Source organism: Calypte anna, chromosome Z (assembly GCF_003957555.1).
Source record: "Calypte anna isolate BGI_N300 chromosome Z, bCalAnn1_v1.p, whole genome shotgun sequence".
Lineage (NCBI taxonomy): Eukaryota > Metazoa > Chordata > Aves > Apodiformes > Trochilidae > Calypte > Calypte anna.
In genome coordinates this window covers 29,184,962-29,199,687 of record NC_044274.1, presented here as the reverse complement: position 1 = coordinate 29,199,687, position 14,726 = coordinate 29,184,962, and the positions used below count along the sequence as shown (strand labels likewise).

Genomic DNA, 14,726 nt, shown 5'->3' with positions numbered 1-14,726 from the left:
ACCAATGCACCAGAAAAATTTTCCAGAGCACAGGTTAGCTGGGTATTTCTTACCATTTCATTTCAAACAATTACAACACTGACAATTTAATAGGGAAAAAAAAACCCAAAACCAAACCAAAACCAAACCCAACAAAAAACACCACAAAAAAACCCAAACAAAAAAACCCCCAGAGCCCCCAAAACCCAAACCATGTATCTAAAGTATCCAATAAAAAAGGAGCATCAAATGGAATAAAATGTTCCCTTTCCCCATTTTTACATTCCAAACACTGATTCCATCAAGATATTTTATTAAAACATGTAAGTACACAGATTTTGTTTTATAATTGTGACAAGAAGGCCTGAGTTGGTGAGGAAAAGAACAGTCAGAAAAAGCCTGAGAGGGGAAAAAAAGCTCATTTAATTAATTTACAGTAATTTACAGCCAGTTGCTTGTGTGGTTTTATTTTTGTTTTGTTTCATTTATTTGGATTTTTATTTGTTTTGTAAAAAGGCATTGTAACTGATCACCAACAGGAGAAATCTGGCTATTTTACAGATATAGAGTATTGAATTTAAATATTTGAGCTTGTGATGAACAGCGGCAAGGTGGTCGCAGTGTACAATGTAAACAAGTTGCTTTGGAAAGTGAACAAAGTCCTTGAGAGTTCTTTACTAAGAAACAAAAGAAAATTAACTCCTCATTCCTTCCAGAAATATGAGCACAAGTCAGTGTTCAACAGTTCATTTACAAACATAATTTAAAATATGTTCAGCTTAGAACCACATTGACATGAACAGTTTTACAGTAAGATCCAGTCTGGAAGGGGCAGTGTTGAGGTCCCTGTAAAAGTAAACATCTCCATTTCTTAAAAAAGAGTGCCACAACATTTGCAGCACAGTGCAGCATAAACTTCAAATACAAAAATACTTTTCTTCTGTTGGGACAATAGACCTTGTGTCCTGGAAAGAAGTAACAATACTGCTACTGACAGAATATCCAGTCAGTATCTTTCAAGTCATGTAAGGCAATTACTGTGTTAGTTTACTGTATATGGCTAAAAGGAGGTCCAGAAAATGTCAGTCTTTGTTATGTTTTCCGGCTACTCCATGTTTGTTCAGGTGTACTTTTGTGATCTGACGAATGCTCAAATGGAGATCTGTGTCCTAGCGGAGATCTTGAACCATAAGGAGACCTCTGATCTAATGGTGACCTTGGGCCACTACTTGAAGCTCTGTGGTCCATTTGCCAGTCTGAGTGGTACCTATAATCTCGAGAAGACTTGTGGTGGCTGTACTCTGAAGTGGAGCGGTGATCCGAATGGATCCTGTGGTCTGAATGGGAACGGTGATCTGAATGAGCCCGGCTGTCTTTTAGACTTCCCTCCAGGTTTGACCTGTGGTCTCTACTCCTGTAGTCATCCAGCTTTCTATGTTTGCTATCACTGTAGTATCTAAAAAACAGACGTAATTCGTATTAGTGCTACTGAGCCCGCATTAAGAGCCATAATTATGTCAAATCAACAGAACTGCATTAGAATTAGCAACTTTGCAATTTTATGTTACTCAAAAAATAGGTTTTTTGCTTCCTACAAGCATACTACTAAAACAGAAAGGGAATTCTGATTTGAAAATTGCTCAAGAAACTCACCTGCTGTCTTGTTTGTAGTGATCCCAGTCTCTGTGATCTTTTCCATTGCTGAAGGCTGAATATGGTCTTTTCCTCGAGTCATTTTTCTTGTATGCATCTCCCTGATGCCTGTCTTTATGATGATCGTGGTATTGTGAAAAGTGCCTATCAGAAGAGTAACTGTCCCTGCTACTGTCATCATGGTTTGTATTCTCCTTCAGTCTTTCGACTTCTGTTTAACAGAGCAGAGGTTAAAGGAAATCTCAAAAATCTTTTCTTAACCTCATTCAAACAGAACTTCTGCTTATCAGATATAAAGCAGTTTAATTTGGCAGAAAAAAGATCTAAATAGCTGAAAGACAAATGGACTAATGCGAGTGAACTGAAAGGAACCTCAGAAGTAATAGGAAATAAACAAGCTAGAATGTAGAGGTATATGACTCTGTAACTGCACTATTTAACCTCTCCATCCAGTATGCAAAGCTAAGTGTCATTCAAATGAGCAGTAAATAGAGATGTCTTTTGTAGAGCTAGTTTAGACAGAATGGTAGCAACAGTCCTCTCTAAGAAGGGATAGCTTTAGGATGAATAAGTTTTAATGGTACCACCTTGTTAATCTAAGACTCTCAGCGGTATTCCCAAAATAGGAAATAGAGTACATTGATTTTAAGTTCATGAATATATACTCAATCTTACATAACACAAGACAAAAACAAGTGTTGCAAAAAGGCAGGTGTGGGAGCATATTAATAACAGTGTTATTGTCAACAACAAAAGACAGCCTATGTAATTAAGCACAAGCTATGACTTTAAGAATAGCTTGCTTTCTTACATGGCAGTGATTTTACAGCAATTACAAGTAGGCACAGAATTTCTGAAGAACTTACAAGTTTTGAGTGGACCTCTCCCATACCCCCAAATTAAATCCATAAGATCTTTCCCAAGTGTTTTTAAAGGATGTCCAAAGTGTTTATGAAGTATGGTACTTAATACTTGAAAACAGTGCTACTGAAAACAGCCAGTACCAGCTTCAGTCTGCACTCAGCTGGATTTCATCAGCAAACTAGCAAACTAGCAAAGTATTGCTAATCAGCCAGCCTCTAGGATACTTAGCAGTGTGTGAGACCAATCTAAGAAATGTAAAATGAAATAAACATGAAAACTAAGATATCTAACACAAGAATATACTTTAGGTTTCTTACCTGGATTTCTGATTACATGCACATTCACATTGCTGCTAATATTCTGGTCATTGTGTTGCTGAAAGAGAAGTATAAAAATGCATTGCTAAGTCCCAAAGTTTAGCTGAAATCATTAGCAAAATTTCCTAATAAAAGAAAGTACTCCACTATAAACATAAGTGTTACTTGAAGTGTATTTCTGTGATCCTTATAATTCTTTAGATCTAGTAGGAATTATAATACTTAAGATACACATTTGTGTATTTAGAAAGGGTCTGAAAATATTACTTGAGACTCTTGGCGTTTTTTGATTGCGTGCTTATACAGTTTGTGCAGCTTCCTGGCATCAAATTCTGTAAACTTGGAGACAAAAATCCACAAATTCCTGAGGAAGAAGGAAAGAGAAGTTATAATTCTTCTGTAACTTTTTTTTTCATGTATTATACAACAGAGCATGAATTCAAATGGAATTATTTAAATACTACTTCAGTAAAGCGAGAAACAGTGTAAAATTTATATAGCACTGCTTTGCTGCATGGCAAGTATTATTTAGCTGCATGTTAAACATTTCAAATTTTAATTATGTTAACAATTCGTCTCTTTGTCTTATTTATCATAAGTACTTCAAAGTGTAGGCAAAGTAGTACTAGTAACAACTGTGTTAATAAAATGATTTGTGTAATTGCTTATAAATGTGGCTGTCAATTTATGTATGCCTTCCAAAATTTGTTTTTTAATGTTGAGAAACCACTCAGCCAAAAAAAATTGTAAGAAGTAAGTGAAGTAAGAAGTAAGAAGAACGTGAAATCTCTTACAGTTTAAGAGATTTTTTCTACACACCTTACTGCATCAAAATACCAGTGAGAGAATTTTTTCACAAGAATTCCAAAGCTTGGTCAAAGCTTTTGAAAACAAATCAGAACTGTGAAATAGGACAGAAGTAGCATGCCAATAAACTTTTGCCTAATCTGTGCTAAAAGGAATGAAAGAAGAATAAACTAAATCTTTTGCTGTCAAGATAACAAAGTTCTGAAGAAAATATAAGTGTCTATCATGACAGGTAACAGGTATAAAGTCTAAAATTCTTTCAGTCAAATTTGCAGATGAAATATTTATAAGACTATCAAATGCTAGTGTTCAGAAGTATATGAAGCGTGCACGCTCAGGAAGCAACAGTCTGTTCCTTTACTGTGATTATTTAAACACTAATTTTGGTCTAGAGTGTGCAAAAGTAGACAGCGAGTCAATGGTGTGCCTAATGACATCTGTAGAACTTTATATAAGCTAAGTCACTTAACTACACTTCTTTAAGCTAAGATTGCTGAAATGCGTATTTTAATAACTCTTCATACAATAGTGTAGCACTATTATAATTAACAGCTCTACTGAGTTTCCACTTAAAGAAAATTTTACCAAAATGTAAAAAAACAAGATCCAGTTTTTGCATCTCATATCACCTTAATATTTTGAAGTAAACCAAGTAAAACCAGCAGAAGCGTTCTAAACCAACAGGCACCTTAAAGAAAATGAAGTTCTTAACACACTTTTGTAAACACAAATACATGTACTTCTGCACATGTATTTTTAGCCATGGACGACTGAAGTCCACATTCTGATAAAGGTAACTCAAATTGCATCACAAATTTAAAAATAAATATAATTTTAAAATCAACAACTTTTCTTAATTTTTTACAATTGTCACTTCATAAAGATGGACGCTTGTACTTAATTTCAGAAATTCATCTGAGGGTGTTAAGATAAATACTTTTATCTTAACTATAGTTAGTTATTTTACCTTAATTACAGCTAGTATGTAATTTAATTTGAGAGTATGCTTTTGTAAGGAATAAATAATTCTGGAACACAAAATCATAAAAAGTTCAACACAAATTTATAATTGCTATTTTTAGTAGGAAACAAAAAAAAAACCAAACCAAACCACCTCAAAGTTGAAAAGTAAAAAAGCTTTTCCACTAGACATCCTAAGCAACAAGCTACCTAGTTTTTGGTTTTGGTTTTAAAGTGAGATGATTTCACCTATTGGACATGATGTATTGGTGTAAAGTATGAAAAAATCAATTCTTTGACTTTTGAAAAGCAGAACCATCTACAATCACCATACTTAAAAACAGCATAAAGGGAGAGTAAGAAATGAGAGAATGAATTAAAAACTATTTTACTTAATAGAAACAATTACAGGTTTTCCTTTTTCAAGAAAAACAAGGGAGATAAACTGACTTTCTCCACTGCTTAATTAGCTCTGGATTTGTGTACTCCTTTAGGCATTCAGTTATGTGATCCCCAATTTTGATTAGGCACTGCCTAGTGTGTTCCAGCTGCTCTCTTTCAGAAAGGCCCTTCTCTGGTCGATCCAGCTGTTTCAATGCTGCTTTGACAGGTCTCATTCTTTCTTTGCACTGTAATATGGAAAAAGGAATTTATTAATTGAAAGAACAAAAGAAGTGTAAAACATGACCCACCCGTTATTGTGATATAAATATATACATGCAAATAAAGTACTACTACAAGACAATTGAAATACAAGTCTTGCTCATAGCTCTTAAAAAGGTTTCCTTCAAAAAAAGTTATATTTTAAACCCAGCTGGAAATCTACTCTTCTATAATGCAACAGATATTATAAAATACAGATGCAGGGACAACTCTCACTAGAGCAGGATGCTCAATGTTCCATCCAATCTGGCCTTACAGAATCATACAATCTGCTGAATTGGAAGGGACCCATGAAGATCATCAAGTCCAACTCCTGTCCCAGTGTAGGGCACCCCTAGAAACAAACCATGTATCTTAGAGCATTACCCAAATGCTTCTCAAACTCAGGCAGGCTTGGTACTGTGACCACTTCCCTGGGGAGAGTGTTCTGCTGCTCAGCAGCCCTTTTGGTGAAAAACCTTATCCTAATGTCCAACCTCAACTTCCTCCAGCACATCCTCCTACCATTCGCTTAGGTCCTATTGTTGGTCACCAGCTCAGCACCTGCTCCTCTCCTCCTTCCCTAGTGAGGAATCACTGAGCTGTAATGAGGTTTCCTCTCATTCTCCTCCTCTCCAGGCTGAGCAAACCAAGTGCCTTTAGCCACTCCTCACATGGCTTTCCCTCTAAATCCTTCACCAACCTGGCATCCCTCCTCTGGACACTCTCTAGTAGTATCCTTTGAATACTCCCAGGGAGGGGGCATCCGCAACTTCTCTTGGCAACTTGTTCCACTGTCTCACCACCCTCAAAGTGAAGAGTTTCTTCCAACTATTTAATCTAAACCTATTCCAATTAAAAACAGTTAACCCTTGTCCTATCACTACATGTTGTTGTAAAAAGTTAAAATCCTAACTCTCTTAGCCTATCTTCATAGGAGAGAGAGGTCCTCCAAGCCCTCCAACAATCTTTGTGGCCCACATTCCAACAGCTCCGTGTCCTTCGTGTGCTGGGGACTTCAGAACTGAGGAGGGGTCTCACAAAAGTAGAGTAGAGGGGGAGACTGATCTCCTTTGACCTGCTGGCCATGCTTCTTTTGATGCAACACAGGGTATGACAGTTAGTTTTCTGGGATGCAATCACACATTGCCAGCTCATGTTGAGCTTCTCATCAACCAACATGCCTAAGTCCTTCTCCTCAGGGTTGTTCTCAATCCATTCTCCACCCAGCCTTTGATTGTGCTTGGGATTGCTCCAACACAGGTACAGGACTTTGCACCTGGCCATTCTGAACTTCATGAAGTTGGCATGGTCCCATTTCTCAAGCATATCGAGGTCCCTCTGGATGGTCTCCATTTGGACACTGAGCCTCTGAGTACTAGCTTTTCAGTGCAACCACCCTGCCAGTTCCTTATCCACCAAGTGGTCTATCCATTGAATCCGTATCCTTTCAATTTAGAGACCAAGGTATCATGCAGGACACTGTGAAATGCTTTGCACAAGTCCAGGTAGATAATACCAGTTGCTCCCCCCTTGTCCACCAACACTGACACCATTCATTGTAAAAAGCCAGCAAATCTGTCATAAACAATTTGCCCTTGGTGAAGACATGCTAATTACTCTCAACAACCTATACATTTTCCATGTACCTTAGCAAAGCCTTCAGGAGGATCTCCTCCATGATCTTGCTGGGAATACAGGTAAGAGTGACTGGCCTGCAGTCTTCTGCCTTCCATTTTTCCCTTTTAAAAAATGGGGGTTATGTTTCCCTTTTCCAGTCCCAACAGCCTGCCATGACTTCTCAAATGTAATGCAAAGTAGCTTTGCAAACTTCATCTGCCAGTTCCCTCTGGAGCTGTGGATGATCTCACCAAGCCCCATAAACTTTTACATTTTCAGGTTCTTTGTAGTACGGTCTTGAACCTGCTCTTCTCCTACAGTGGGTGGATATTACTGCATGCAGTCCCTGCATTTGAATTCTGCTGTTTGGATGGTGTAGCCAGAGCCCTTGACAGTGAAGACTGATGCAAAACAGTCATTGGGGACCTCAGTATTCTCCGTATCTCATGCATAACCAAGTCTTGTGCTTCCTTCTGGAGTAGGCCCACATTTTCCTACGTCTTCCTTTTATTACTGATATGTCTGTGGAAGCTTTTCTTGTTAGGTTTCATGTCCCTGGCCAGATTTAATTCTATCTGGGATTTAGCTTTCCTGCCTGTCCTTGCCTCCACACTTTTGTAGACTTAGTTTTTACATTTTACTGCAAATAGAAGCTTCTTTTCACCCATGTAGACTTCATGAAATTTTTCTCCACCTTCCTCTTTTTTGGGGATACATAGCTCCTGAACTTAAATAAGCTGACCCTTGAATATTGACCAGCTTTCTTGGGCTCCTCTCCTTCCCAGGGCTTTTTCCCATTGTACCATACCAAGCACATCCCTGAACAGGGCAGTATCTGCTCTCAGAAGTCAAGGTTAGTTAGCTTGCTTTATACCCTCCCTGTTGACCAAAGGATGCTGAATTCTACCATGGTCACTGCAGCCATACTGCTCACCAGCCTGTCCTTGTTAGTGAGAACATACATATCAAGTTCAGCATAGGACTTTTGTTGGTTCCTTTGCCACCTGGAGAAAGAGACTGAGTGCTCTGCTCATGCCTTGCTGTGTTGTCCCATCCAGCAGATGTCTGGGAGGTTGAAATCTCCCATGAGGACCAGGGCCTGTAAACATGAAGCTGCTCCTATCTGCCTGTTGAGGGCCTCATCTGCTCTGTCTTCCTGGCCAGGTGGCCTGAAGCAAACTCTCACTATGGTATCACCTGCCCTGGTCTTCCCTTTAACCCTAGCTATATTATAAGCTCTAGGCCAGCTCCATCCATTGCCAGGCAGGAGCTCTGTGTACTCCAGCTGGTCATCGATGCAGAGGGTGACATCCCCTCCTCTTCACCTCTGCCTATCCTTCCTAAACAGCTTGTAAACACTCATTCCCATGCTCCAGTCCTAGGAGTCATCTCACCATGTCTCAGTGATGCCAATAACACTGTAACTCTGCAGGAACATTCATGGTTGTAATTCCTGTTTGTTTCCAATGCACCTGCACAGAGGACACAGCTCAAAGTAGTCTTTAAAAGATAGCCCACAGAGTAAACTTCTTACATCTAGAACTGATCAGAAATATGTAACTGGAATCAAGTGATTTTTCTGTCATTTAGGCCCCATCCAACTGAATCACTTGAGGCTCATCCTGGAAATCACAGGCAAGTCAGTTGAAAAGTTTAGAGTAAAACCATATTTTATATGTGAGTCACTGTCATGCTTGAAAAAATCTTGTGTATCACATCCAGAAACCACAGCCCTGATAAACCTAGCTGTGAGAAACAAACAACTCTCAAAATCTGAAAGATAGAACACCCACAGAAGAGTAGCTGCACAAAGTGAGTAACTGATAGTATTCCAAAGGCCCCAGTCAATCTATAAAACTTTATTTAAATTGCATATACATCCCTTTTTTTCTCTGATACTGATTCTGTCCTATGTCAGAAGTTCTAATTAAATAAAATTCTTCTGGTGTCAGAGAAATGACTTCCAGCTAGGCATTTCTACAGGTTCTAGCATTTACTCCTTAATGTTCCCACTAATTTGTCTGAGATACTTCAGGAAGGAAATGCTGAAACTTTATTTTTGTTGTAATCTTACAAAGAAGAAAGTCATGTACGATAAGGTGAAGCCTTATTGCCTTGAAGTTCACTTGTACCTGCTTTTTAAGAAGCAGGATACACAAGTTATTCTTGAAGCTAGGTCTTTACAGTCTAAATCTTCTGAGGGGAACTGAGGGCCCTATATGTTGACCAGACCCATCCCACAGGGAGGTATGCTGCCTTCCTGGGGCCCAGGTGAGGGATATTAGTAGGAGACTCCCCCAGCTAATTCAGCCCCCTGATTATCATCCACTGTTGGTAGTCCAGGCTGGCTGTGACAACATTAATGGAAGAAGTACCAAGACAATTAAAAAGGACTTCAAGGTGCTGGGTAGATTAGTTGATGGGCCAGGAGCACAGGTGGTGTTTGCCTCAATTCCTGCAGTAGCAGAGATGAATGAGGAGAGGAGCATGAAAACCTGTCCTATCAATAGGTGGCTAAGGGGTTGGTGCCACCGGCAGAACTTTGGGTTTTTTGACTATGGGCCGAATTTCATCTTACCTAGTCTCTTCAAACCAGATGGGCTTCATCAATCTAGCAAGGGCAAAAGGACTCTAGCCAATAAGTTGGCAAGGCTGATAAAGAGGGCTTTAAACTAGGTTTGAAAGGGGATGGGGTTGAAACTGGGCTCTCCAGAAAGGAGCCCAAGGGTGGACAGCCCAATTTAAGAGCCAAATCATCAGCCCAGCTGAAGGGCATGTACACCAATGCACGCAGCATGGGCAACAAACAGGAGGAGCTGGAAGCCATCATGCAGCAGGAAAGCTATGATGTAGTCGCTATCACGGAATGTGGTGGGATGACTCTTATGAGTGGAGTGCTGCCATGGGTGGCTACAGGCTCTTCAGAAGGGACAGGCAGGGTAGGAGAGGTGGAGGGGTAGCTCTATATGTTAGGGACTTTTTTGACTCTGTAGAAGTTGAAGTCAGTAATGATAAAGTTGAGTGCCTGTGGATCAGAATCAGGGGAAAGGCCAACAAGGCTGATACTCTGGTGGGAGTCTGTCACAGACCACCCAACCAGGAGGATGAGGGCGATGAATTATTCTACAAACACCTGGCAGATGTTTCACAATCGTCAGCCCTTGTTCTCGTGGATGACTTTAACCTGCCGGATGTCTGCTGGGAACTCCACACAGCAGAGAGGAAGCAGTCTAGAAAATTCATAGAGTGTATAGAGGATAATTTCCTGCTCCAGCTGGTAAATGAGCCTACCAGGGATGGAACCTAGATAGACCTCCTGTTCACAAACAGAGAGGGGTTGGTGAGAGAGGTGGTGGTCGGTGAATGCCTGGGACACAGCGATCATGAAATTATAGAGTTTTCAATACTCAGGAATGCAAGGAGGGCTGTCAAAAAAACCTCTACGTTGGACTCCTGGAGGGCAGATTTTGACCTATTCAGAAGACTGAATCAGAGTGTACCCTGGGAAACAGCCCTTGAAAACAAAGGGGTCCAGGAAGGATGGACGTACTTCAAGAAGCAAGTTTTGAAAGCAGAGGAGCAGGCTGTCCCGATGTGCCAAAAGGCGACCCGGTGGGGAAGATGACCAGTCAGGCTGAACAGGGAGATTTTGAAAGAAATAAGGGTAAAAAAGAGAGCCCAGATTATGGAAAAAAGGGCTAACTACTCAGGAAGAATTTAGGAATATAGTTAGGTTGTATAAGAAGAAAATTAGAGAGACAAAGGCACAAGTTGAACTGGATCTCACCACCTCTGTGAAGGATAACAAAACGTCCTTCTACACATACATCAATAGCAAAAGGAAAGGCAGGGAAAACCTCCATTCTTTGTTGGACATGGGCGGGAATACAGTTATCAAAGATAAAGAAAAGGCTGAGTTATTTAACACCTTCTTTGCCTCAGTTTTCAACAGTAAGACAGGTTGTCCTGAGGACAGCTGGTTTCTGGAGCTTGTAGAAAGAGACAAGAATCTGAACAGCCCCCCTGTAATCCAGAAGGAAACAGTCAGTGACCTACTGAGATGCTTGATCTCCACAAGTCTATGGGACCAGATGGGATCCACCCAAGGGTGATGAGGGAGCTGGCAGAAGAGCTCACCAAGCCCCTCTCTATCATCTACCACCAGTCCTGGCTCACTGGGGACATACCAGATGACTGGAAGCTGGCAAATGTCACACCAATCCACAAAAAGGGGCAAAAGAAGGACCCAGGGAACTCCAGGCCTGTCAGCCTGACCTCAGTGCCTGGCAGGGCTATGGAGCAGAACATCCTGGGGGCAAACACACAGCACCTACGGGATGGACAGGGCATCAGACCCAGCCAGCACAGGGTTAGGAAGGGCAGGTCCTGTCTGACCAACCTGATCTCCTTTTATGATCAGGTGACCCTTCTGGTGGATGAGGGGAAGGCTGTGGATGTGGTCTACCTGGACTCCAGCAAGGCCTTTGACACCGTCTCCCACAGCATCCTCCTGGAAAAGCTCTCAGCCCAGGGCTCAGACAGGAGCACTCTGCACTGGGTTAGGAACTGGCTGGAGGGCCGGGCGCAGAGAGTGGTGCTGAACGGCACTGATCCAGTTGGCAGCCGGTCACTAGTGGTGTCTTCCAGGGATCAGTGTTGGGCCCGGTTCTGTTCAATATCTTCACGGATGATTTAGATGAGAGGATTGAGTCCACCATCAGCACATTCACAGATGACACTAAGCTGGGGAGGAGTGTGGATCAGCTGGAAGGCAGGAGGGCTCTGCAGAGGGACCTGGACAGACTGGACAGTTGGGCTGATTCCAACGGGATGAGGTTCAACATGGCCAAGTGCCGGGTCCTGCACTTGGCCACAACAACCCCATGGGGAGCTCCAGGCTGGGGACAGAGTGGCTGAGAGCAGCCAGGCAGAAAGGGACCTGGGAGTCTGGTTTGACAGGAAGCTGAACATGAGCCAGCAGTGTGCCCAGGTAGCCAAGAAGGCCAATGGCATCCTGGCCTCTATCAGGAGCAGTGTGGCCAACAGGCCCAGGGAAGTGATTCTGCCCCTGTACTCAGCGCTGGTGAGGCCACAGCTTGAGTCGTGTGTCCAGTTCTGGGCCCTTCAGTTTAGGAAGGATATTGAGATCCTGGAGCAGGTCCAAAGGAGGGCAACTAGGCTGGTGAAGAGACTCGAGCACAGATCCTATGAGGAGAGGCTGAGGGAGCTGGGGGTGTTCAGCCTGGAGAAGAGGAGGCTCAGAGGAGACCTCATCACTCTCTACAACTCCCTGAAAGGAGGGTGTAGCCAGGTGGGGGTTGGGCTCTTTTCCCAGGCAACTGTCAGCAAGACAAGAGGGCACGGTCTCAAGTTGTGTCAGGAGAGGTTTAGGTTGGATATTAGGAAGAACTTCTTTACGGAGAGGGTGATCAGACATTTGAATGGGCTGCCCAGGGAAGTGGTGGATTCTCCATCCCTGGAAATATTTAAAAAGAGACTGGATGTGGCACTTAGTGCCATGGCCTGGTAAGCACAGCAGTAGTGGATCAAGGGTTGGACTTCATGATCTCAGAGGTCCCTTCCAGCCCAACCAATTCTATGATTCTATGATTCTTCAGCACAAAGACCACTGGATAAGTGGGACATTAATTGACCTGAGACAGTATCACCTAGAGACCTAGCAAAGTATCACCTGTGTTACTGTACCAAACAGAAATCAGGATATCCATACTAAGGACAGTTTTGTATGTTCTTAAGATATTTGTAAGTATGTGTGTCCTAAGACTGTATGTCCTATACAGTCAAGTATAAACAATCAATTTGTCAAAAAAGGACTTACCACACTAAAAGTCTTCTGATCCAGTTCTTCAGATTCTTCAGATATAGGAACTGGTTCACTAGTTGCAGTAATATGAACTGGAGTATCCAGCAACGGAATTTTTTTATTTTTTTCTTTATTTTCAGATTTGATTTCATTTACCTAAAACAAGATATAAACATCTTTGAAGTACATTTAATTTTGGCTCTGGAATTATCCAATGATGTATGATAATCTCTGTAGCTACAACATTGTCATCAATAATCAGAATAAAAACTATGTTGACATTTAACATTTTACTTATGGGGTGGAAAGGGAGAATGGAAAAGGAATAAAATAATTTCTTGCACACACTTGTACTCTCAGTCCAACAAAGACAAGATCATTGCCTACTCAAATGGAATATACATGGGATGTAATTTCCTATTTCATGTGCCTGTGCTCTTAGTTTCTGATAGTAAAAACAAAACTTCAAATTATGTGAAAGAGTTTAATGAAATGACAATTGATCAGATGCAAAATGTATTTCAATCTCAAAATCATTCACAGACATCTGGCAGCCTTTTCTAGTGCTGAATAAGATAAGTAAACCTAGTTACCTTCTCTTCCTTTACTTCTTTTTCTTTCTGTGTGGATTCTTTTACTTTGTTTTCTCTTTTTTCTTTAATATCCTTTTCTTTTAATTCTTTCTTATCCTCTTTTTCTTTTTTCTCCCTTTTCAAATCCCTCTTATTTTCCTTTTCTTTTGTCTCTCTTTTTTCTTCAGCTTCCTTCTTTATACCAATATCTGGCTCAGGCTTTTCTTCATTTTCTTTTTCTGTTTTAATTTTTTTATGTGGATGTTTCACTGAAACAATCTCATCCTGTAATATGCAAGCATATATGTCACATCAAATGACATTCCTATCTATACATGTTTTGTAATAATGTTTATCTGTGCATTTTTTGTCTTTTCGGACATAGATTTAATACCTGTCAAATAGAACTGACTGCAGCTGTAAAGAAAGATGAAAAATATTCACTCACTTCCTTCATGTGACAAAGCAAGTCCTGATTTGGAAGTGGTAGTGGGGATGAGAAATTATGTCCATTTAATTTAGAATTAACTTAGAATTCTGCCCCTAAATGCGGTTAGGCTCTAAGCAGCTGAACACTATAAGGAGTAGGTGTCTCAGAACTAAACTGAAAGGTAAGGATATGCAAGTGTAGGGATGCTAGGCAACTTCTATTATAGTTATCTTTGCCCCAGTAACTTTATGCCAATCTCATATTAAACACTCCCAGGAGAAGATACGAGAGTCCCAACTTTCTCTTTTCCAGAGCTATTATTTTTACTAGGCTTAAAGAAAGATCTTAGTTACAGTTTGACAGGGGGTCCCATTTAGTTATTTGAAGATAAACATAACAGCACTCTATTGATCCTTCTAATATTCACTTAGAAGGTTAGAGAGAAGGTCTCAAATCATTTCAGACACAGAAAAATACTATGAGTAAAAAAAGTATTATATGCAGGCGCATGAATCTTTGTAATTTTTTAGCTCATCTGAAATACCTCCTGTAAAGGCAAATAAAAAGTCTATTGCAGAAGAACAAACCAAAGAATGTGTAACACCTAACTGTGAATAAGTTAGTCAGGTGAGGTATCAAGTAATCAGTCCAGCCAGGACTTACTACTTAAGTACCATGGAAATCTCCCAGGAAAAATCTAACAACATTGATTTTCCTTAATGTTCCAGCAGTTGAACAGGTAAGTCTTAAATATTGCACACAATACTGTGGCTAAGTAACTTAAGACAACTATTTAAAATTCCACTTTTAAACAATTTGCAGTTTTTCATGCTAGTCTGTATCCAAAAGTATTAAAATGATTATGTTATGAAACAGAAGGGGACAGAATTCTAAACACTTCCCCAAAAGATAACAAGTTCAGCAACTGTCAGCCTCTTCTGTTCTGAGTGGAGATAAAATCTTAACACTCATTTTTTAAAAAAATGATTGAACACTTGATTTACTTAGTTTTAGGATTCAGTTGTCCATGTTAATTTACTGAGAACTGTGGCGAAATT

The 14,726-nt window shown here is 40.5% G+C and overlaps 1 protein-coding gene across 1 annotated transcript in view; it reads right to left on the bottom strand.

The window, feature by feature from the left end:
• Positions 1-379: 379 nt before the first annotated feature.
• CHD1 (chromodomain helicase DNA binding protein 1) overlaps positions 380-14,726 on the bottom strand; it is a 53,173-nt gene continuing 38,826 nt past the window's right edge. Inside the window, exons 31-37 of the mRNA XM_030467076.1 lie at positions 13,260-13,523; positions 12,682-12,822; positions 5,031-5,209; positions 3,081-3,177; positions 2,814-2,871; positions 1,633-1,843; positions 380-1,435 (exon numbers count right to left, since the gene is read on the bottom strand). Coding sequence (XP_030322936.1) covers positions 1,072-1,435; positions 1,633-1,843; positions 2,814-2,871; positions 3,081-3,177; positions 5,031-5,209; positions 12,682-12,822; positions 13,260-13,523 — 1,314 coding nt within the window. The 3' untranslated portion in view covers positions 380-1,071. The remainder of the gene's footprint in view (positions 1,436-1,632; positions 1,844-2,813; positions 2,872-3,080; positions 3,178-5,030; positions 5,210-12,681; positions 12,823-13,259; positions 13,524-14,726) is intronic.